We start from the raw sequence: 24,821 nt of genomic DNA, 5'->3' as shown, positions 1-24,821 counted from the left end.
TTCCCTTCAAATTCAAACAACCACTCACCGTTCTTTCCCTTCCGTCGGACCCACACAAAAATTCGTTTCAGAACTCCCGTCCCTCTAGCAACGATTCGTCCCAAAGCAATTCCAACAACCAGCTGCCCTTTGCTGGTGGTCTATCAACCTCACCCGCGGCCGGTTTTTCCATCAGCGATGTCCTAGCGCAGTTTGCCAAAATGAGCCAAACCGATCGCAACTTGCTGTCGAATCTAACGGCCGCCGCAGCAGCAGCCGCAGCCGCAGCTAGCAGCGCAGCTACCGCAACCTCATCCACTACTACCCATTCTTCATCTTCTTCCCACCAACAGCAGCAGCAACAATCCCAACAAAACTCCGTTGCTTCCAATCTGAGTAAAAATTCATACCCGGAAGTGACCCTGCATCCGGTGATGAATTCCAGCTCTGCAACCGGTTCCAATGCTGACCAGAATCACAGCACCGGAAGCAATTCCGGCAGTGGCGCTAATCAGTCGCAAAACACCAGCAGCAATGCCAACTCGACCAACTCGCTGCTGCACGGCATTCTGACCAAGTCGTCCTCCCGTCCCAATGCGGCCGGTTTCACGTCGTTTTCGCCCACGTTGGCCCGCCTGTTGACAGCACCGGAACGGATGAACTCGCAGGCCGCTACCGTGACGTCCGGTGCGTTGGCCAACCTGCAGGCCAACACCGGTCTGAATCTTTCCAAGTCGAACAGTGAAATCACGATCACTCCGGTGGTGGCCTCGAACCTCCAGCAGTCCCTGTTGGCTCACCAGCAACAGCTACAGGAACAGCAGAAGCAGCTGCAGCGGTTGCGGGAGCAGCATTTCATGAGCATGGTGAGTTGGGGACCGGATGTTTGTGGATCTTGGTGTTGATTTGTCATGTTGTGCGTGTCCTCTCCGAGTAGGATTGTTGTTGTGATTCTATGTCTCTAATGTTGGAAATAAACTGAGCTAAATTATTATGCTTTTGTGTTAGTCTATATGATATTTTTTCTTTTCGTATCATTTGTATATTATGTTAGACTAAAGATAATAAATCATCAAGACCGTTTTTAACCCGTATAGGCTTGAGTGGAAACAAAAAAAAAATTAAAACTCACTGCTCAGCGGTACTTAACGGAATTAAATTATTTTTTGTCAATACACTCGACCAGTTATCTAGTTTTTAAAAGTTGGCAAAGGAACTCAGGAATGCTCCTGTGGCCGGTGTTATTCCGGTGGGTCACTGGGTCCGGTCGAGTGATTTGCTTTTGTGTCCCTGGATCAAATCACAGATAGTTTTCGGAATCGGCTATAAAGAGGCCACCATATCATTTTTTTCAGAAAAACGCATCAGTGTGAGGAACGATTGAATTGGAGAACCATGCTGCCTGCATTTGAATGATCCTAAAAATCACCATTTTCAGGTTCCTGGGACATTTCAGACACTGTAGAGTGACCAAATTGTATCTTATTATCTGTTCCATGCTTATGGGAACGAATTTTTGTGCACTATAATAGTTGAAATCTACTTTTCGAGAATAGAAATGGTTTAGTGTCCAACAATTCTATAGCCGGTTCTTCCAGGCATTAAGTCCGATTAATCATATACGGTACATTTTAAACGGTCCGAAACTCTTCGTTTTCATTCGTTTTCATCATTATAGAATATCATATATGAATGATTTATGCAAATAAAAACTGTCACTTCCAAAAAAAGATATCTTGACGTGTCCCAAAAAACAGCCCTTTTTTACTCGACCTAACCTAGTGACCCACTGGGATAACTCCCAGGAACATTCCCGAGTTCCTCTGGCCACTTTTAGAAACAAGAACTAGATATGTGTACGAGCATACTGACAAAAATTGTTGGAATCTGTTAAGTATTCGCTGAGCGGTGAGAGTTTTAGTATTTTTGCTTTCACTCTGGCTTATACGGTTAAAGGGACCATAATTTTGTCGATTCTATTCCAGCTTTTCAACTACTGTTCGAAATTTGAGACCGATAGGATAAGTCCGCGCTTTGCGAATCAGCATTGCATTTTTTTTTTCTACTTCATCGAAGGAAAACGACATGTGAGTTATGTCCAGATGTCTCTGAGGGGTCTAGATTATTTGGCGAAAGCCGATTGGCATTAGGTCATTTGGCATTACGCCTTTCCTCCAGGATTTCTGAATTAATTCATTCAGAAATTTCAATGGATTATTTGATAGTTCTTTTAGACTTAAGAGTTTCCACCATGAAATTATTCAAGTAATTTTTCCGCTTACTTCTACTCATTTTTTTTTTCCGAAGATTCCGTTTCAAAAAGATTCTAACGATTTATCTACAAATTCTTAAAATATTTGCTCGTGGTTCCAGAAGTTTGCAGGAATTCTTTTCGGCAGTTATTTATCAGAATGGGTGATCAAAGATTACTTAAGGAGTTCCTACAATATTTCCTAAAACAAAGCATCGAAAATTCGTTGGAGGAATTGCTGGACAATCTCTTGAAGCATTTCGTAATATATTGCGTGCGGGCTTATTTGGGACATTTTTTGAAGAATCACTGTAGGAATTCCTCAACAGACCTTTGGAGGAAGCACTGGAGGTATTTCTTATATAGAGCTCTCTGATTCAAACTTCGAAGAAATCCTGAACGAAACAAAAAAGAAATCCTAGGGAAATTCGTGTGGCCTTCTTCATAGGTCCTGAGATCCTTGCTTGTGTCCTTGTGAAGTCCTCTATTGATTTCTGGGAAAAATTTGCTTTGGCAATTTATTTATTAAGGTAACCCCTAGAGCACTGTTTCTCAACCTTGGTAACGACGAGAAAACGGCTCGCTGTAAGGTGTTCGTTTCAGTGTGCTTTTTGTGTGGTCGGGGGTCCGCGGACCACCTGTTGAAAAACGTGGTCCTAGAGAAATCTTTTAAAAAAAACCCTTTGAAATAGATACTAGAAAATATTTGGAAGAATCTCTGGAGTAAGTCGTGAAGTGATCTTCGATGAAAGTCCTGTGGAATCACTAGAGGATCTTTTGAAAACGATTTTTCTGATTGTACTTTTTAAGAAAGTCTTAGTTGAAAATTTAAAAAAACATCCCAAACAAAAAATGAGAGAAACCTAAAATAAGTCCGTGGAAGATACACTGGATGAATTTATGGAGAAAATCCAGGAAGAATTCTTGAATACACTTAATTTCTGAAAGAATAGCTCGAGAAATTTCCTAAGGAATCTCTCATAAAATGCTTTAAGGGAGCCCTTGAGTAATTTCTAGAGATGCAGAAATTAGCATGGTTGAATTCTTAAACGAAAATATTATAAAGTAAATTTCAAGAAAATCCATGGAAGAATTATTGGATAAATTCTTGGAGAAATTTATTGAGGCAAAATTTAAGCAAACTAAAGAACTTCCGGAAGTAATCTCGGAAGAAATCCTTTGCGAAGAATCACAAGAGATTTCTGGTGGTTGAAAAAAATATCGAACGAAAAATGATAAAAAACCTAAAACAAGTACATGGAAGATACACTACATTTATGGAGAAATCCAAAGAAGAATTTCTGAATAAACCTATACATAATTTCTGGAAAAATCCGTATGAAGTTTCCAAAGGAGTTCCTGAAAAATACTTGAAGAAAACTCTGACGTAATTTCTGGAGATATCCTTGGTTCAAAAAGATTGCTCCAGAGAGCAACAACTATGGACTAAATTCCAAGAAAATAAATTCGTAGAGAAGTTTATTGAGTACTTCTTTGAAAAAAAATCTTAAATCTGGAGAACTTCTTGAAGTAACTTCGGAGGAAATCCCTTGCGGAATCTCTGAATTATTTCTAGAGATTTTCTTAGAGAAATTATTCGATGAATTGTTGAACGTATCATGACCATTAATTAAGGAATAAATGCCGGGAAATTCCAGATGAAATTAATTGTGGACTTGTGGACTGTGGACTGAGAAGTTTCAAGAAAATCATCTGGAGGATTTCCTAAATAATTCTATGAAGAAATCTGTAGAATATTTCCGGGAGTTTTTCTTAGAGAAATTATTGATTACCATCAGTGCACCAGTATTCGCTCATGTTCCAGTAGCCGCTCACACTGAAAAAAGATAAGCTTACACAAAGGAAATTTGAAAACTATAGCCGCTATACGGTTCAAATCGACAAGTTGAATCATACTGTGGACATTTTTTTTGTGTATTTACTCAAATTACCTTACTTTTTCAACTCATGAGCGGGCTACTGGAACATGAGCGGATACTGGTACGTTGACGGTTCATTCTTGAACGTATCATGAATGAAAATCTTGAATCAAATCTCAGTGAAAACCATAGATTACTGGTCGAATAGGGTACAGAGCTACTAGGGCACTTCCATGATTCACTTTGGCATGGGGGGTTTTTCTAGGCCGAATTTTCTGAAACTTTGCAATAAGAAGCACTTCAATCCGACGCATATTATGGCCAAATATAAGCTCAATGGCTTAAAAAAACCCCACTGCCGAAGTGAATCAAAAGTGCCAAGAATAGGATCCGGCTCCCTACTGCGAGAAATTTGTTTTGTGAAATTTCAAGAACAACCTCTGGAATAATCTCTCAAGAAATCACTCGATATAATGTATGAATATTTTTTTTTAGAGAATAATGATATCAGTTAAAAAATCCATAGAACAATTTTTGGATTGAGAACTTCATTGATAAATTTCTGGAAACATCTTTAAAAGAATCTCTGAAAAATCCCTGGAGGAATATCTACAACTCTCGCATAACTTATGATCTCGCCCTAAAAGCCATTGGTAACCATGGGTATAGCTCGTTGTTTCTGAGCATTTGAATGGAGTTACACGTTATTTGACAACGCTATAATAAAAAAAGGGTCATTATCTACCTGCTAGTGGTGTTGTTTTGGATGCCTATTCATTCATATGCTCAGAAACAACGAGCTACACACGTGGTTACCAATGGCTTTTAGGGCGTTATCTCAGATTATGCGAGAACTTTTGATTTGATGATTTTGGAGGCATTTACTGACCAAAAAGCTGAATCAATTTCGGGTGGAATTCCAAGATAAAATCATGAAAAAAAACTACAATGTAAACTAGGGTAATATCTTGAGGAATTAAACAAAAACTCTTGGAGTATTTCCCACCTGATCGGCTTCTTTTTGTATTGTCGGTTTCTAGTTGGTTCCTATTTTTAAGCACTTAGCTGCTATTAACCATGCCTTCTCCAAATTTTCCTTTTTTATGTGTCATTGTTATATTCTATGCAAGAGTTTTTTTTTAAGTTCGAGAAATTTTCGGATTCTGCGATGCAGAAAAGTCCCATCATTAAACGTATGGACGTAACAATATTTAATTAATACTAAACTATAAAAATAATAAGAACTGAATATTTTATAATTGTTTTATTTTTCACAATTACCTTTAATGTCCTTTTTTTTGTGTTCAATTTAAGTTTGCCTTGTGAGTGCCCTATTGCAGTGAATCAAAATTCAATCTTATTCTTACTTTTGTCTAAATTGCGCTAACATCATTTTTCGATCTGTCTTCAATGTTGTTACTAAATGTATGGAAACTAACTTTCAAAACTAATCGCTAATTCCGTCCCTTATTGATTCCAATCTCCTTCCAGGACGACGAAGCCGACGATAGCGTGGATCGCTTGGTGATCGATGAGGGTGACGATCATCACCACCACGGAACGGCAAACAGTTCGCGTAACGAGGGCCATCGCGAATCGGGTGTAGTTATTACGACCCGCGGAGGCAACGGGCCCGAGTTCCACGAAAACGAAGTGCCAGAATGCCAGGGCTGCAAGAAGCGAGAGGCCCAGTTCGTGTGCGCCGGCTGTGGCAACCAGTGGTACTGCAGTCGGGAGTGTCAGGTAAGTTGGAACGCATCCAAATCTCATGAATTGATCCTATGCTAAAACTTTTATTGCAATTTGCAGGTGAACGCCTGGGATGATCATTCGGAAGTATGCACCGGTTAAAGAAGCACCGCAAGCATCAGAGTTCAAAGTTCCTGATGACCAGGTATTACTTTACTTTTTTATCTGAAATGACCATTGAATTCAACTAGACAAGAGACATTCAACCGGCAAGCAAGCTATAGCTAACTAAGAGAATAAAGTGCAGCAGTGGCTGACGCTGCACCGTCAGTTATCAGTATGAAACGACATGTTCTTAAATTTTACCAAACTATTTCTTCTATTCTATAGCCAATCATAGCTTAACTCCCTTTGAGACAACTCTTTCAAACACAAACTCTACGAATGCAAATCTTGACACATGATCCTAAATCACCAGAAAAAAGTTCAATTTCTCCATTTTGATAGGTTCCTCTGCACGGAGATTCAAACTCCCAGCATAGATTTAAAATCAAAACTTATTTATACAAACAGGACATCAAAATTCACCACTAGCAAATAAGTTGCATTTTGTGTCAAACAGGCATAACAACCTTTGAATTGTACATCGATATCTCCATTCAGTTTATTTCCTAGTTTTACGAAATTTTTAATTTTTGCTAGAATCCTTGGTTGAACAAGTGAATCGTAGATATCTTTAGTGTTGTGTAGGAAAACTAACAACCACAATCATCTGTATTCGCCGAGAACGAATAGTAACCAGCAGTGTAAGATTCTAACAGCTAATGAAAAAAAAAGAAAAGATGGAATAGAGTAAAGACGCCGCCTGCCACAGAGTGCGCTGCATTCCCCCACATGGCAATACAGTTCACTAAATGGTAAATTTAACACTAACATTTAATCAAACGCATATATTTACCTATCACTATTGAATAATTAGAAGATGCACACTGACTAAAAGTGAATTGCTAATAAATCTGATAAATAACAAAAAAAGATCTAGACTTGCGCTGCGAGAGGGTAAGAAATACCCCCGAATAGAGCAAAAGAGTAAGATTACAGAAGCATTGTAACTTATCGCGGAAATAGTACGTATAGTTGTCACCGTAGGTTTTTTTTTCTCAAGAAAATGTAAGATGGTTTAAAAAAGTAATAAAATGAAAGCGAGTAATAAACGTGAGTATGTCAACTGAGAGCGCAGTCGTCTAAAAACCTAGACTTAGGATCGAGGATCAGTATGTATGGATCGGAGGAGATGCAGCACTTAGTAGGTGTTAATTTCAACAGAATAAAACACTGCAAGAGAAAAATGATTAGTAAGATATGCGCTGTACCTTGTAGTGATTTGCTAAAACAACCGAAATCCTGTTAGATTTTCGAATAAGATATTAGACTGAAATGAATGAATATTTAAATTCTTGAGCAGATAATGTTATGCCAGAATTGGCTTGGCTTTAACATGTTCTAATATCTTCTCAGTGCCTCACACTCGCCAAGGCAACACCGGATCATCTCAACTTGCTCTCTGCGCTATGCTTTTCTGTACCAGTCGAATCGGAAGGGAAAACCACATTCATAAGGTTGTTCGTCGTTATTCCTATAATGGTGCCATTATCTGGGTTCAGTGTTGTAGAATGCCAAACTTTTAGATAATTCATACGGAATTAATATTTCTAACCGATAGTAATTCCGAAATAGAGTGCTTCGTGAAGCCCAAGCAGGACAGTTCGGTTTTGCGTCGTCCGATTGATTTCGCTGACGGATTCGCGCGTATTTTCGTTGCCGGAGAATTTTTTCCCCTGTTTTGAAGCGTCTTGCTGGGTAGTGCTTTGTGAAGCCCAAGCAGGACAGTTCGGTTTTGCGTCGTCCGATTGATTTCGCTGACGGATTCGCGCGTATTTTCGTTGCCGGAGAATTTTTTTCCCCTGTTTTGAAGCGTCTTGCTGGGTAGTGCTTCGTGAAGCCCAAGCAGGACAGTTCGGTTTTGCGTCGTCCGATTGATTTCGCTGACGGATTCGCGCGTATTTTCGTTGCCGGAGAATTTTTTTCCCCTGTTTTGAAGCGTCTTGCTGGGTAGTGCTTTGTGAAGCCCAAGCAGGACAGTTCGGTTTTGCGTCGTCCGATTGATTTCGGTGACGGATTCGCGCGTATTTTCGTTGCCGGAGAATTTTTTCCCTTGTTTTGAAGCGTCTTGCTGGGTAGTGCTTTGTGAAGCCCAAGCAGGACAGTTCGGTTTTGCGTCGTCCGATTGATTTCGCTGACGGATTCGCACGTGTTTTCGTCGCCGGAGTTATGATAACATATTTTTTCTTGAAAGCGTAACTTTTATGTAATATTAAAACAAACTTTGTATGGTTCGTCACTATAAGTGTCGGCATTATGCTTTTTTCTTATACAACTTCAATATACATATATTTTTCTCTTTTTGCCATTATTAAAAATTATCTCTTGAATTGTTCGACATTGTGAATGTTGACGTATTTTCTAAAACTTCTACCATATCGAGACAAAATGCACAGTAATACTCATATGTAATTTTCAAACAAACTTTGTATGGTTCGTCACTACAAGTGTCGGCATTATTCCTGTTTCATATAATTTAAAATATATACATTTAATTTTAAGTTTTCGTCATTAATAAAAACTTCTTTTGAATTGTTCGACATTATAGATGTTGACGTATTTTTTTTCCAAAAACTTCTCGAGACAAAAATACAAAACTAGCTTTAAATATAAGTCGTATATTGCCCCCTTGTCCATGGATCGCATCACCGACCAGAGGTGACTCCCAGATCTTTTCCTCCCTCACTAATAAACACCCTGGTGATTGTGGAGATGCAGAGGTATTCTCGGTCTCTAGAAGCAACAATCATTACACCCTAACATTCCTTCCCCATCCCAACTGACTGTAAGGACTTGGCCGGCGCCGTTATTGATCAATATTGGATCTGCTAAAATTGCACTTCGAGAGTAAGCGGAAACTCCCATCTCTTATTCATTTGGATCGTAGTGCAATTCTTACCAGTTCCGATCAATCACGGAGTAGCAACCATTGACATGTACAGTCAGTCTATGCTATGCTATGCTATGCTATGCTAACCGATAGTAATTCCGAAATAATTACCATGGAAAACAATCCAATCGCCACGGGAAAGGAAGACGTTCGCAATATTCAACTGTCATTCATGTGATATCGATGACATTTAACTACACTGACTGATCTCGTTACTTAGTTTACTGTAATGCTTAGTGTATTTGGAATAAATTATTTGTCGTCAACACTATCTTTGTATGTTATGACAAAGATAGTTTTAGGCACGCTACGCTAGAGTACACTAAGCACCAGCAGATTCCAATACAATGCTTTTAGAAAAGTTGTCCAGAACTAGCAGTCCTAGACGCGTTTTGTACATGTTGCGTTTAGTGCGAAAACGAATCTTTATCGACCGCAAATTTACGTGATGATACGTCTTCATATTCACACCTTGACTTAGCTCCGGTGAAATTAACACAAACTGAAATGCTCTCACCATGCTACGGCCAATGACAGTTTGCGAAATTTTCCGATTGTAGGCCCTCTTGGTGGGGCGAGAACCGATCATTGGCCTTTTCGAGTGGGGGCCAAAGAATGATTTGGAAAAAAGCGATTATTGGCCGTTTTGAAAATCGATTTCATAACAATTACTTTTATTATTATGTTGACAATTTCTGATAGAACTTGTGTGTCTCTTGAGAACTGCTATTCCTATTGGTTGCGTTCCACATTCTGTCGAGCAAACAAAAAACAAATTCATAAAAAACCTGGAAAAATATATTAAACTATTTATCATCCGTTCAATATATCAATGTCGCACTTATTCTTATAGAGAATGGAAGACACGATAAGGTTTTCCTGTGTTTTCTCATGCCTAGTGAAGTGTGATATGGTTTGTGCATGACCCCCAACAAGTTCTGGCTCGTGTGGAGAATATCTACAATGGAAATCTTGGAAACTAGCTGTATCGTGACAAAAAAAATTCTTTAAAACTGATTTGCTGCTGAAAAGAACTCGCTGAAAATTTGTTGAGTAATTCTTGAAAACTGATTGATTCAAATACCCTTTGTTGTTTTGTGGCATTATTCATAAAAGTATTAAGAGCAGATTGTGACGATTTTCTGAAATAATCTTCAGTTTTTCCTGAATTTTTTTGCGATTAGCCTGATTACTTCGGTACAAAGAAAAAAAAAACTACACAAATTACGGGATTTTTGTTGTTCATCCATTTGTTAACAACCCGAATGGTTGTATAGACAAATTAAGGGGTTGAGGGTTTAAATATAAAGTTATTGAATATCTTTGTTTCTTGTAATACTTGCATTGATTCTTGCTACAAAATTGTAAAGGTTCTAGAAACTACGGTGGGTCAAACAGGCTCTTCAATAGTTTCGTCTCAGATTCCCCAAGAAGAAGTTTCCGTAATTGCCATAGTGATTTTAAAAGACACGGACACCGTCTTCAGCCTTTTTGCTGCACAGACTGTAACTTAACACTAGACAACGGACAAGCATCCTCCAGTGGCTCAGCTATGAAACATTCCTGACGAAAAGTTTCAATGACTGAAGCGGGAATCGAACCTACACCCCATGACACGATGTAATTGAATGCCTGACGACACTAACCGCACGGCCACGAAGCCCACAATACTTTAGAATACTTTCAGGGTATCCTAGAGAGACCTTTACAGGAATACTTCTAGATATTCCTCTACCAATTCTCCCAAAAAATACTTCCAACGATTGTTCAAAGAATGCTTAGAAGAATTTGCCTCAGGAAATTTATGGGAACTCCAACGCTAGTACCTCCTCAGAAATTATCATGTTTTTTTTCTAAAACTATTCTAGAATTTCCACTAATCCTTTTACCGAATCCTCCAGTTGTTACTCTAGGAAATCTTCCAAAGATTTATACGGAATTTCTCCCAAGGAAGCCCACAAAGGATTATTCCAGAGTGTTTGAAAAATAGCCTGTTCATGTGGATTCCTTCACGAATTCAACCACGTTGTTCCAAGGACTCTAAATTTCTGGGATTTCTCCTGCATTACATACAAGTATTAGTTCTGTAGTTTTTCTAAACATTTCTTCAAAAGATTTTCAAAAACTTCCCACGCAATCTTAAAAAGTTTATTTAAGATTTTAGTTAATACTAAAGAAATTTTCTTAGAAAGTCCACGAGTTCTTTCAGAGATACTTGTTCATTAACGATTACTTTAAAACTTACACATGTTTTTCAGGGGTTACTTAAGGATGTTCTTTAAAAATATCCTACGCTAAAATATCTTGTCATTTCCCTGGAATAATTACTGAAAAAAACCTTTAAAATTTACATCAGTAAATCACATAGAATTAGTGAAGGAATTTCTGTAGAAATCTTAGAAAGAATCTCTGGAGCAATTCCTCTAGCAATTCTTCAGAGAAATCTTTAGTTGAAATCATAGGAAATCCTCTTTTTGATTCCTTTCAGGTTTCTTTTTTTCAGGCAAGAGGTCTCTATTTCCCGTTGAGCCCCTTTAATATAGTAACCTTTAATTTCCAGCGTAGGATTCGTTAGGGTTAAAATTTGTCTTTGTTTCACTGTGCACAAAATATTTGTCAACGTTTGGTTTAGAACGTGGACGCGCCTCTGGCCGTGTACAAAAACACAATTCAGACTCTATGGCCAACGCTCTGAGCAATTTACATCCGATTCTGTTTTTGCACGGGGATGCGTACCGTGCAAAAAAAGTTTTCAGTTCAAAATTTCAAAAACCGTGCAAAAAAGTAACACAATTTCTTGACGTTTCATGCAAAAATAAGGTTTTGGCGGAAAAAAATGTATGGAAACTTTTTTGCACGGCCGTGTAAAAAAAATTCGTGCAAAAACAGAATCGGGTGTACTGGGTGGGTGTCTACCAATGTGATATCGCAGCACATTGGGTGTCTACTACCTGTCAAAACCGGTTATCTGGGAATTCCATACAACCTGAAAAAAGCCAGGTAATCAGGTAAATTATTTTGAGACTGTAGTTTATGGTAAAATATATCCACGACGAGGAGTTCAAGCATTCAAACGCCTCAGAGCTAAACATTTTGTGACACAAAACTTCCTTCGATAAAAAAAAAATCGGCTTTCCCGCTATCAAAATTCTACTTGAGTTGTTCAGTTCCTTAACTGTTTATTGACATTATTTAGGATAAAACATGCGTAGACTAGAGTGATATACATTAGATTACCAAGCTGTTAAAGGCATGTTCTGTTCCCAGTTCGCTAAGGATTTTAACGTGTGAATATTTCTCGCGATAAGTATCCTCGATTGAAGTTTCCCTGGGCTTGGGATTATATTTTCCGGGGAGCGATGAGTTTTGATAATTGATCACTGTTGTTAGTAGTTTTGATTAGATGTTGGGCGAATTTTAAAGCAATGGCAACCTTTTTATTACAAAATTTAGATTTTATCTTCTAACCTGAAGATTCTGGTTAAACTACTGCATAGTACGGCTATCACTCATCAAAATTACTTTCACTTCGGGAAAATATAATTTGAAGCTGGCGAGAAGATTACAAACTGAGGGTGGGTTAGGAGCACAATCAGACCCTTGATGTGCAATGTGGGGACGTAATGGATCATTGAAGGTATTTTTGCAAGTGTTCACCGCATCGAAACAAAGGCGCCACTGTATATGGTGTTTAACATTGTGACAGCATTGCTGTTCTGTCAAACACAGAAGGCTACGGTGGCGCTATCTATGCTTTCCATAGCAGCCGTTTTGGTTATTTTAATGATCCATTGGGAATGACATTGACGGTTTGTAATCTTCTACGAGGTTTTCGAAACCCAACAGGGCGCGTGCACCGGGTTGCGGATAGGGGCAAAGGGAAATCAATAGCATCTACTTTAAATAATGGAGCAAAAAGTCTTTCCATGATTAGGTAATGTTTAGCGATCTTCTATGGTGTTCTAGTACTATAAAATTGTTCACTCACTGGGAATTCTGGCCTTGATAATATTAATAGTGAAAAAAACATAAAATAATACTACCTAATACTTAATAAATGAAATGTAGCTTCACTGTAGTAATAAATGAAATAAAATCAATTTTCTATACTTGACAAGGTTTTGAAGACAATCAAGAAAGAAACTATAGTATAGGTAAGGTACCGTGGGGTAAGTGGATACAGAAAAATCAATGGTCAACTTCATTGTTATGTACAGCTAACGTGAATAATGTAATTCAAACTTTTTTCTGTGGATAACAAATGAAGGTCTAATATACTTCAAATCATCGATAATTTTGATTTTTCTGATTATTATGTATTGAATTTGCGCCAAATGAACCACTTGTCCCACCATGGTGGGGTAAGTGGATCACCAATTGAAAAAAATCTGTTCTCAAAACAAATGTGATGTAATTATGTATAGTAAAAATGGTATCACTCTGGTTCTTGTTATTAGTGCTAGTAATGGTACATTTTAATACTTAAAAATTAAAAAGTATCTTTATTTAATCAAAATATATTGAATAGTATTCATACATTAGTTAACAATAATTCGAACAACAAAAAAACATTGTAACCAGAAAAATTTGGAGAAAATTCATCCATTTATACACATAAGTTAAACAGAAGTATTGTAGGATTATTCCTTACGATGTTTTTGGAAAAATCTCGTAGTATGAAAATATTAGTTACATTTACTTTTAAATAACAAACTGAAATCTTTTTATTCTATTTATGAATATGTTTGCATTATCTCTCTAGATGATACATTATAATTTATATGGTCAAATAAAGTGCGATAATATGCTTTCAATTGGAGAAATAGTAAATTTTGCTCTTTTGCAAGTTTCGTGTGAATTTTGAAATTATTATTTTTTTTATATTTTTTTTATACCAGAAAGGTTAAAAAAACTTTTAGGTGGATAAATTCAAATTCTCTATAGTTAATATGACAAATTTCAGCTGAGAATGAAAATAACTAAAGGACAACAACATTTGCGGATATAAAAATTTATTAAAATTCTCTTAATCAGTCTGCCAATAAATGATTATAATACTTGATCCACTTACCCCACCCCATTAAAAAGTAGGGGTAAGTGTACCATGTACAATATATCTGTATTTATTTATAAACATCACATATTTTTCATTGTGATTCATTCAATTAGAACTGAAATGCTCACCATGTGTCGAAAAAACTAATAGAATTCGATTTTAGACAGAGATACAATGGATTTTTGATTGATGGAAAATAATTTTGAAATTAATTAATTTTTGCAGCTAACAAGTTTGCTTGTGTTAGTGTACGAGTAGTATCAGTTTTGCAATAGTATCAGTGTGGACGTAAGAATATAAACTAAAACGAAGCAATAGTGCGAAAACATTCAACATATTCAAGTGTTTATGCTTAATATTGACGAATGATCCACTTACCCCACTGATACACTTCCCCTACTGTACCTTATTCGAATCAGACTTTCGGCCGTTTTTGTACAACTTTCTCACATATTATCTTCTACATTATGTCTTCCAAAACACTATTTCCGATTAAAATCATCACATTCAGTATAGTGTAAAATTACACAAAAAAGAATGTTTTACAAAAATGCTTCCAAGAAAATATTAAGTATTTTTTACAAAATTCAACCTCGGCATGAAAGGAGACACTTCAAATTACAAATCAAGCTTATGGGAGATTAATTTTTATTGTGTTTCTATGCTTTTCAAGCCTTTGTCTCAGGTCGCCTATACTCGCCCCTATCGACTCTATCATTTTTGGTACCGGTTGCACAACAAATTATGTTCTTACGTTCATTCATTCATCACCACCACTATCAGCTGATTTCAGCTGGCGAGGATGTAGGTATGCGATGCGATGCCTGAAAACTTCGCAGTGTCACGCAAATATTTTGCAGTATTGGTCTATTTTCAGTTGTTTTGATAAGTCTGATGCCGTAACAGTTTTGATAGCACCGCTTATTCAAAAATTCGGGAATTTATACATTTCTAGCATATTGTATTGGTAACCGGTAAGTATTGAAATCGTGTGGTGTACGCATCTGCCTTAACTAAAAATAACCACCCAGTTATCGATGGTGATTGTCTGAGTTTCGTGTCATTCATGTAGAATATAAAGGTCTCTGATCTCTTCCAGTTCACAGTTCTCGCGTAACTTTTCAAAACGACCTATCTAACAATTCACACATTTCGAGTAAATCGAGCTTGAAGGTAGTGAAAATATATTTTGAAACTGTATCAAACTGAAACAATTTTTCGCCACTGTGTTGCTTGCAGAGGGAAACAGTGTAATAGAGTTCAACGTAAGAAATTAAATTATGAAAATTTATCTGGAAATTACACTAAAATCTATAAAAACATCAGATAAGACGTTTTGACCAAAAATATGTACATAGGATAAATCACATAGGTCGTTCTGTATCAACAATTGTTACATTGGACATTCACTTCGGTCATTTTTTTCAGTTATCGTAACATAGGACATTTTGATTTGAACACACAGCTAGCATGTTTCATTTCATTTTGTATCCAATTGCGTTGAACATGCATTCAATGCAACGACGCCACTTTTTCCCCTCCGTCCGTGTGTCCTATCTAACAACAGAAGGAGGGGAAACGTTGAGCTGTATGTAGGACTTTTTGGTTTCTCGCTGTTTCTCTCTCAATCTACCCCCCCCCCCCCCTGTTTCAATGCTGGTTTTGCCCACACTTGTTCGTGTGTGAGTTTACCTCTGCACGACGGGTGGCGACGACTGTGTTGCATTTGGCACCAGCCGTCGGCGCATACAAAGCGGTGAGGAATGATGACGATGACGACGCCGTCAATAGTGTTTTAGGAAACCAACTCCAAACAAATACATACACTTCTCCTCTCTTCGGTAATTAATTGCTCTGCAAATATGTGTGCGCAAGTCGCGCATGCACGTTCCTTGTGTTGCTGCCGGGAAGCATATGTATATGCTTGATCGACCAAGGATCTGAATCGGATTGATTCAATAAGATCATGATGCTCAATATCATTCTCCTATATGCATTCAATACGATGATATATAAAAAGAGAAGTGGCAGCTTAGAGAATGCTGATCCAATCCAGCGAAAGCGTAAAACATGATTTGGCAAAAAGACCAAAATACAGTTTTGTGTACTTCATTCTCTTTTTGTTATTTGAGCGTATTCAATATTGCGAGGCAGTGCGACTCTGAAAATATTTACTAAAATTATTGAGAAATAGTCATTGTGGCATTCTATACTTCCAAGCAGTGTCTCATACACGCTTCTCCTAATCATTCCCACGATTCAACTATATTCCTAAGCTATATTCACGAATGTCCTATGTAACATTAGAATCGTGTTTATTCTTAAACGTTACATAGGACATGTGGTAGGTTCTCTGATCAAAGGTCCGCTTCTCCTCTCTTCGGTGATCAATCGGTATGCAAATGCGCGTGCAAGCCGCGCGTAAGCATTACTCGTGTTGTTACCGGGAATCACATGCTTGTTCATCTCTGGATCAGGATCGGATGGATATAATGACATCATTTTGTACAATTTCATTCCCCTAGTTTGCACTCAATACGTAAACTATGTGAAGAGAGGAGTGGAAGCTGAGAAAATGTCGATCCCATCCAGTAAAACACGTAAAACATTATTTTGACAAAACAACCAATATGCAGTTTTACGTACCTCATTTCTCTATTTTGTATCCACGTGCGCAATCATTCAAGTACAAGTGCTCATTTTGTTGCGGTGTGCCAATCGGAGACACCAGCTGTGCTTTGTTTTGATTCATTCGATCCCACGACGTCACTTTTTCCCCTCCGTCTATGTGTCCTATGGGTCCTATGTAACAACAGAAGGAGGGGAAACGTTGAGCTGTATGTAGGACATTTTGCTCTCTCACTGATTCTCCCTAAATCTTCCCCCCGTTTTTATGAAGGTTTCGCCCACATGATCATGTGTGAGTTTCCCACTGCATGACGTGGTGGTGGTGACGGCTGTGTTGCAATCAGCACCAGCCGTCGGTGGAAACAAAAAATTGCGGTGGGGAATGATGACGATGACGACGCCGTCCATTTTGTTGTAGGAACTTGAGAAAGGAGCCAGCGCCTAACAAATACATACAGCTTCTCCTCTCTTCGGTGATTGATCGCTCTGCAAATATGTGTGGGCAAGTCGCGCATGCACGTTGCTCGTGTTGCTGCCGGGAAGCATATGTATATGCTTGAAAGACCATAGATCTGAATCTGATTGATACAATGACATCATGATGCTCAATCTTGTGCTCAATATGCACGCAATACGTTAATAATATGAAAAGAGAAGTTGCAGCTGATCCAATCCAGCGAAACGGTAAAACATGATTTGTCAAAAAGACCAAAATACAGTTTTGTGTACTTCATTCTCTTTTTGTCACTTGAGCGTTTTCAATTTTGCGATGCAGTGCGATTCTGAAAATATCGACTGAAATGATTGAGAAGCAGTAATTGTGACATTCTATACTTCTAAGTAGTGTCTCAGACACGCTTCTACAAAGCATTCTACCGTTTAAACTCTATTCCAAAGCTTTATTCAGGAACGTCCAATGTAACATTAGAATCGTGTTTATTCATAAATGTTACATAGGGCATATGGTTGGTTCTCTGATGAAAGGTCCAATGTAACAATTGATTAAAAGTGATGCGATTTTAAACATTGGTCATTTTGTTAAGCTTTCAATAGATTGATTTATTGTTAATATATCAGAACGAGTGTTCTAGTGTGCTGCTAAGAGGTGTAACGCAAATGATTTGCAATGATAATCTCGATTTGTTTACATTTGTTACTTAGGACGTTTTGAAAAGTTACGCGAGAGTTCGTTTCGCTGGGGGAAAATGAACGTATTGACTCGTATTCTTCCGACGCGCATTGGTCGTAGTGCGATCATCGCCAGCAGTACCAGTAATACTTATCACTTTGGGGCTGATAGCAAACAATCTTCTTCTAGTATTGCCTCCACTAAAAGGTGAGATATCTTTATGAGCTTGTGATAGATTTTTCACAAATTATCAACGCAGAAATTTCTATTTTGTAGGCATTTCTCCAAGTCACCGCCCAGCAATATGAAGTTCGTGCAGTTCAGAACCGGATCCGGGAGCAGTCAGCGATTGGGAGTGCTATCGGAGGATGGTAGCAAAATTAGTGACATCAGCGAGAGCTTCTCCGGTGATTTGATCCAGCTGATCAAGTCGGGTACATCGTTGGATGCCATAAAGGCAAAGCTTGCCGGGGTTAACCAGGTTCCGATCGGGGATGTGAGTCTACTGGCACCGGTTACCAACCCGCAGAAGATTCTCTGCGTTGGATTGAACTATCGCGGTCACTGCGAAGAGCAGAACAAACCGATCCCGAAGGAACCGATGTTCTTCAGCAAGTTCGCCTCGACGATCGTCGGGCCGTTCGATGGGGTGGTGGCGCACAAGATTACCGATGTGAGTAGATCCATATTTAATTCAGTATCCTTGCACGATTGAGATGTGGTACATAGTACAAAATACCCTGAAAAAAACTGGAGTAATTGCTGGCGGAATAACTTCAGGTTTTGTTTTGTAGAAGTTCTTATGAAAAAAACTCATGCAGATGTTGATATAAAAAATATAGAAGAAACCCTGGTAATTCCTAAAATATAATAAGGATGATTACTTTTTTTTATCGAAATAAGAATGTATAAGTAGACTTAAATCGAGCTCATCCTTAGGATGCTCATCCTGTCCCGTCTACTCCTATCAACGCATATTAAATTTATTGATTTTATTTTAAAAGTTAAGTCATTGTGAGTTAATAATACAATCAAATTATAGCAAATCGATTGGGAGGTTGAGCTGGCGGTGGTCATCGGCAAGGAGGCCAAGAACGTGACTCGAGCAAATGCGATGGATTACGTGTTCGGGTACACCGTGGCGCAGGATATCTCCGCTCGCGATTGGCAAAAGATGCGCAATGGAGGCCAGTTTCTGATTGGGAAATCAATGGACACGTTCTGTCCGCTTGGACCGGCAGTGGTTCACAAGTCACTGATCAAAGATCCACACAACCTGGTCATCAAGTGCGACGTGAATGGAGTGGAAAAGCAGAAGGGCAACACGAGCGAGTTGGTGTTCAGGATTGACGATATCATCGAACGGGTTACGCAGTAAGTTCTCTTTGGGATCGAGTGTCGGATTTGGTAATGAGGATCGATTCATTCTAGGTCGATCACTTTGCTGCCAGGGGATGTCATCTTGACAGGAACGCCTGCTGGCGTGGGAATGCACCGCAGCCCACCGGAGTTCCTGAAACCAGGAGATGTTATTGACAGCGAGATCGAGTCGATTGGAAAAATCAAGAACAAGGTGATTGCTGATCAATAGAACCAAATCTTGATGCCATACAAAATTGGAGTTGAATATAATTCAAAAACAAGTTTTCTCGTTAAAAGTTTTTATAAAAATCATATCACTGCATTTTAGTTGTAAAGGTTATAGCTTTTGAAGTCTATACAAGAGGGGAGGAGTACTCTCTCATCTCTAGGGATGTCGAAAAACATTAATTGAACTTTGACACTTCACTCCACTTTTGCAAAAGTAAATACTAAAAATAACAAGTAAGGAGAGCAAATACCTTTATTACCTTGTGTGTTGCAATCGGAAATTCATTTGAAAAATTCAAACTATTTATCGTCTTTAGATCTACGAATGTAGAAATCAGCATTTCCCATCTTAGATCCTGGTCTATTTCGAAATTGTAAATAGAGAGTTCAATTCTGTATCTTTGCAATCTTGTGGCATAAACCGATTGCTTGCCCTCTTCACCAAAAATCCCTATGGAATGCTTGTGACCGTATACACTTAAACCCTCTCTTTCCCATAGTAGCGCAGGTGATTCACCGATTTTCGACGAACGCTAGCTAAATCGAATTGGTACGCTTAGCTCAATAATGTTTGGAAATGATTTTGAATAATTTAGCTTATATTTTTTTATTGATGTACAAGGGGGTCAGGGGCCAAGTCTCCAGTATAAGTTTGAAAACTCATACCGTCCATAATATATCGGGGGATTTTGAGTTTGGGAAGTAGGCAACGCAACATCTTTGACCAGAAGGTTCTTTAAGTTTTGCTTTTACTCTAGACTTCCCCTACACATATGAATGATGCAAGGTCGAAAGAACATGAATCAGTCATACATATAACGGTAGTGAAGTGTTTTGCCTAAGGATATGTGGAAGGAGGGATTTTGTGTGGTGTTTTGTAAATCGCTCTGTGGAACAAATTTGTTATTAGTTGAATTCTTCAATGAATGTTCGAATCCTCTGAGCAGAATCTCAAATAGAGAAACTTTAAAGTAGATGGAGTACCGTGTACCTTTTAATTCCGCTCCTAAATGCTTATATTTGACAGATACGCGTATTTCGACTACCACTTGCAGTCTTCTTCAGTGTCAGTTACTCGTATCCACTGAAGAAATCGTCGCATCTCTCTACCTTAAATACTACTACAGATAAGTACCTACACAATCAAACTACCTATGAAAAATTTTTCGACAGGAGTATACCTGTCATGTCTTGGTCAAAAATTGAAAAGGGGGATAATACTGCTGAAAACCAAATCTACTCCATATTTTCGAAATTTCTTAGCCAAAGGCTGTGTAATCTTGGTATCAAAATTCACCGCTACTCTTTTTAAATCCTCTTTTTCGGCAGTAAGTGTTGTCATACTTTTCCTATATTTATCCCTTGCCCTCTTATCTACTACTGCTTGTATTGTACTATTCCTATATCCGTTAAGCCTAGCCGTCTCAAAAATATAATCCAGTTCTTTTGATTTTCCAGTTTCACTTAAAGGAAGGGTTTGCATTCTATGTATCATATGATGAAAAGCCGCCATTTTATGCTGATAAGTGTGGTTGGAAGTACTCGGAATAACTCGCATAGTATTAGTTGGTTTCCGGTAAATTTCAAATTCAAAGTGAGACGATTCCCTAGTAATTAGCAAACCAAAAAAAGGTAGTTTGTTATCCTTTTCTTCTTCATGAGTAAATTTAATATCTTTGTGGATACTGTTAATTGCTTCTAAATTTGCCAAAAATTTTACGAAGCGTATCTTCATCTTGGAAACTAGACGTCGCTGAAAGTTTAGAAATTTACAAACAAAAGGCTTCACTACTTCTTAATAGGGATCAAGGAAATGGACAATCAAGGCTGTTTAAGTTTGTACCTAAGAAATATAAACGAGCTTGAATACATAGGTAGATAGTTAGGGATTTGTATAATTATTATTATCCCCCTTTCCAATTTTTGACCAAGACATGACAGGTATACTCCTGTCGAAATTTTTTTCCTAGGTAGTTTGATTGTGTAGGTACTTATCTGTAGTAGTATTTAAGGTAGAGAGATGTGACGATTTCTTCAGTGGATACGAGTAACTGACACTGAAGAAGACTGCAAGTGGTAGTCGAAATACGCGTATCTGTCAAAGATAAGCATTTAGGAGCGGAATTAAAAGGTACACGGTACTCCATCTACTTTAAAGTTTCTCTATATTAGTTGAATATTAAGTTCATTTGATGCGTGGGCAAAACCGAGGATGGAGAGATGCGACCGCAATCCGACGTTTTCTCGGCCATTACGCTGCCATGATAAGAGATGCCTCTCTACCTCCGATGAATTATTCCTCGAAGCGGGTTAGATATGAAAACAAGGATAAAGGGAGAAGGAATGTTAGTGATTGTTACATGCTTTATGGCAGTATTGGCCTACATTGAAGTCATACAAAATTTGCTCTTTGGATTCCCACGATAAGAATTCCTGAAACTAATGATAAAAAAACAAAAAAATTAATCCGAAAGAGCGAGCACTTTAATGTTTCAATGTATGACAATCCGGCTTTATTGCATGTGTGAAGTTCTTGGTGGTATTCTCACAACGGCCATTCAGAATGGTTCGACTGATGAGATAAAAGATCATTATCTTTGCGTTGCGTCATCTCAGATGGAACAATCCACTCAACTTACCCAGCTACAGGAGCCGTTGCAAGCTGATAAATTTGGATTTACTGGAAGATAGACGCAATGTTGCAAAGTGCTGCTTTATTGGAGACCTCCTGCAAGGCAACATTGATTGTCCAACGCTGCTTAGTCTGGTGAATATCAACATACCCAGCCGCAACCTACGCTCGCACTCGTTTTTGATCATTTCTCCAGCCAGGACGAACTACGGATTGCATGAACCTATGCGTAGCATGTGCCGTGTTTTCAATCAATGTTATCGTGTCTTTGACTTCAATATGTCCCGCGTAGCAAATAAGTGTAACTTCCGTAGAATTTTGTGTTAATTTTTTTTTCTCCTGTTCGTAATTTTATTATTTTACTTTTAATGTCGTGCTAAACTAGTCACTGGGGTAAATATTTTACCTGTTGGCATAAATAAATAAATAAATAAATAATAAAATTAACGCGACGACATGTTAGTAAGCTCAAAACGCTTATTGTATTTGCAACTGTTAATTTAAATAGTTAAGCTAAGGGTCGGTTATTGTATATAACTTCATAGATAAGCAAAAGTAAATCACGAACGCGAAGTAATGACCTTCCATCCCATCTTCAAGTGCTCCCCACAAGCACAACACTTCATTCTGGCACTTTAGAACGTCCATGTTGTAACTTGTTCTCACGAGAAATCTGCCTCGACCGAGTTGGCAGAACGCGCCCGTACCCCTTTCTGAACCAAAGGACAGGGGATTTTGAATAATTTAGCTTACTTGCGATAAATTTTGTTTAAGCACTGTTTTTAGAAACGCCATTTTGATAGTTTTGACCAAACAGAAACTTGTGCGCAAACAAGTGCCAAAGCCTCAAGGAGCAGATGCTTTTTCTGAGCATTGTTTAAGGAAAAGAACGTGAAGCAGATTGGTTTTTCAGTATCATACCAAAACTCCTAGGGTCATAAAAATCCAGTCTGTTAGCAGACAACAAACACTGTTTTCAAATTTATGGAAGGAGAAGAAAAAACTACTAATTGAACTTAAAAACTTAACTTCACTTTTGCAAAAGAAAAGATAAAATACAAAAAATCACTAGTAATGCTAGCAAATATCTTTAAACTCTTATATGTTGAACATCGAACATCAAATCCTTACTGGTGATTTTTAGGTTTTTTTTTAAAGTGCAATGAAGTGTTAAAGTTCAATTATTTTAGTTTTTCTTCTTTTGCTTTGTTGAAAAGTAAAGTCTTTCTTTGGTCCAAATAATTGTTCAGCTTTTGTTCAGAAGATTGTATGAGCATCTAATTTAGTTGACATATTGGGTATAAATTTATTGTAATAGTTAATGAGTTCTAAGTATGCTTTAAGTTCAGTCTCATTTGGTGGTGTTTTAGCTTTCTCTATCGTTTGTATATACATTTTTTTTTTGGGAGGGCAACAAACCATATTTTGTAACCAAGTGGCTTCAATATGCTTAAGATTTTAGAAAGAAAATTACACTTTTTAAAATTGACACTAATGTTTGCATTAGCAAGTCTTTCCAGAAGTTGAACCAATTTGTCATAACATTCTTCAAATGTTTTCGGTACTGCAGTCTTAATAATTAGCTAACACGTGTGTTGCTCCTACGTCCGACGTTTTGGTTACTTGTTTAACCTCCTTCAGAGGGATTGGACACAGCAGTAGGTATCGGTCTTGAAAGCGCGATGCTCAACCGTAACCAAAAACGTAGGCAAGAAAAGTTAGTTGAGATAGCTCTAAAACAAGCTTTGTGCTATTAAGCTTTTATAGCTACACAATAGAGTGCCATACGAACATATCGCGGCGCATGTACCACAGAAGACGCCATTACATCAAATTACAGACAACCAGTAGTACATTACACACAATAACAAAAAAACAAAATCCTATCCCTTTGAAAAAGGTTAAATGAAGTAACCGAAACGTCTGACGTAGGAGTAACTCACGTGTTAGTTTATTGTTAACATTGCAGTGCCGAAAACATTTAGGGTCAATTTCTTCACCCTCGCTTAGGCCTTAAACCTAGTTTAACAATATGGGTAAGTGTGATGAAGAAATCGACCCTTAGGTAAAACAAGTCAAACCATCCAGTTGACAATAATTGTCGAATTTTTCAAATGTTTGCCCTGCTATCAGGACTTACCCTGTCCTTCGGTTCAGAAAGGGGTATGGGCGCGTTCTGCCAACTCGGTCGAGGCAGATTTCTTGTGTGAGCAAGTTACAACATGGACGTTCTAAAGTGCCAGAATTAAGTGTTGTGCTTGTGGGGAGCACTTGAAGATGGGATGGATGGTCATTACTTCGCGTTCGTGTTTTACTTCTGCTTCTATAAAATGTTATATACAATAATCGACCCTTAGCTTAACTGTCTAAATTAACAGTTGCAAATACGATTGTTTTTATGAGCTTACTAACATGTCGTTGCGTTAATTCTATCATAAAGATCTTTTATCTACATCCGTCGAACCATTCTGAATGGCCGTTGTGAGAATATCACCAAGAACTTCTCACATGCAATAAAGCTGAATTGTCCTACATTGAAACATTAGGGTTTTCGCTCTTTTGGTTTCATTTTTTGTTGTTTATATAAGTTTTGTTGAGATGCCCTGAATGCCGCGCATGGCTAGGGCGGTTCAAGGTTCAAGTGTGTTCGAGGGTCCAATCTCCCATATGTTCCTCGCTATCCTTACTATGAAGGTGGCGTTCTGTGACAATTTCGGCTTTCTGGATGGTGATTTGAGGGTGGCCCGGGACAATGTACGTTTGTGTGGAGATTGCTGTGGGGGGGGTTTGAGAGATGTTCCAAACACGCTCGTACAGTAATGTAGGTGCAAATTTATTATCCCACAGTAGAGACTCATTCTTCAAACCATGATAAAGAAATTTGCTGAAGAGAGAAATGCAATCCGACGGATAGCAGAAGAGATATTCATGAGTT

General features: G+C 38.1%; 2 protein-coding genes across 7 annotated transcripts in view; both read left to right on the top strand.

The window, feature by feature from the left end:
* Positions 1-7,160, top strand: part of LOC5566900 (probable serine/threonine-protein kinase kinX) — a 177,483-nt gene extending 170,323 nt beyond the window's left edge. For 3 of the 5 annotated variants that reach the window (XM_021852973.1, XM_021852974.1, XM_021852975.1), the window contains exons 5-7: positions 72-845; positions 5,602-5,853; positions 5,920-7,160. In XM_021852973.1, coding sequence (XP_021708665.1) covers positions 72-845; positions 5,602-5,853; positions 5,920-5,961 — 1,068 coding nt within the window. In that variant the 3' untranslated portion in view covers positions 5,962-7,160. The remainder of the gene's footprint in view (positions 1-71; positions 846-5,601; positions 5,854-5,919) is intronic. The other 2 variants (XM_021852976.1, XM_021852977.1) reach the window with 2 other exon arrangements.
* A 7,577-nt stretch (positions 7,161-14,737) lies between these two features.
* Positions 14,738-19,312, top strand: LOC5566901 (fumarylacetoacetate hydrolase domain-containing protein 2A). 2 transcript variants are annotated; one of them, XM_021851109.1, is made up of 5 exons: positions 14,738-14,881; positions 17,697-17,871; positions 17,941-18,337; positions 18,707-19,038; positions 19,096-19,312. In XM_021851109.1, the coding sequence occupies exons 2-5, from the start codon at positions 17,741-17,743 to the stop codon at positions 19,253-19,255; spliced, it is 1,020 nt and encodes a 339-aa protein (XP_021706801.1). In that variant the 5' UTR covers positions 14,738-14,881; positions 17,697-17,740; the 3' UTR covers positions 19,256-19,312. The 2 variants fall into 2 exon arrangements, with proteins under 2 accessions (XP_021706801.1, XP_021706802.1); XM_021851110.1 differs by lacking the exon at positions 14,738-14,881 and having other exon boundaries at positions 17,771-17,871; positions 17,924-18,337.
* Positions 19,313-24,821: the final 5,509 nt, after the last annotated feature.

The sequence above is a fragment of the Aedes aegypti genome, chromosome 3 (genome assembly GCF_002204515.2).
Source record: "Aedes aegypti strain LVP_AGWG chromosome 3, AaegL5.0 Primary Assembly, whole genome shotgun sequence".
Taxonomy (NCBI): domain Eukaryota; kingdom Metazoa; phylum Arthropoda; class Insecta; order Diptera; family Culicidae; genus Aedes; species Aedes aegypti.
Note: the sequence above shows the minus strand (reverse complement) of the source record. Positions and strands in the feature narration are given on the sequence as shown.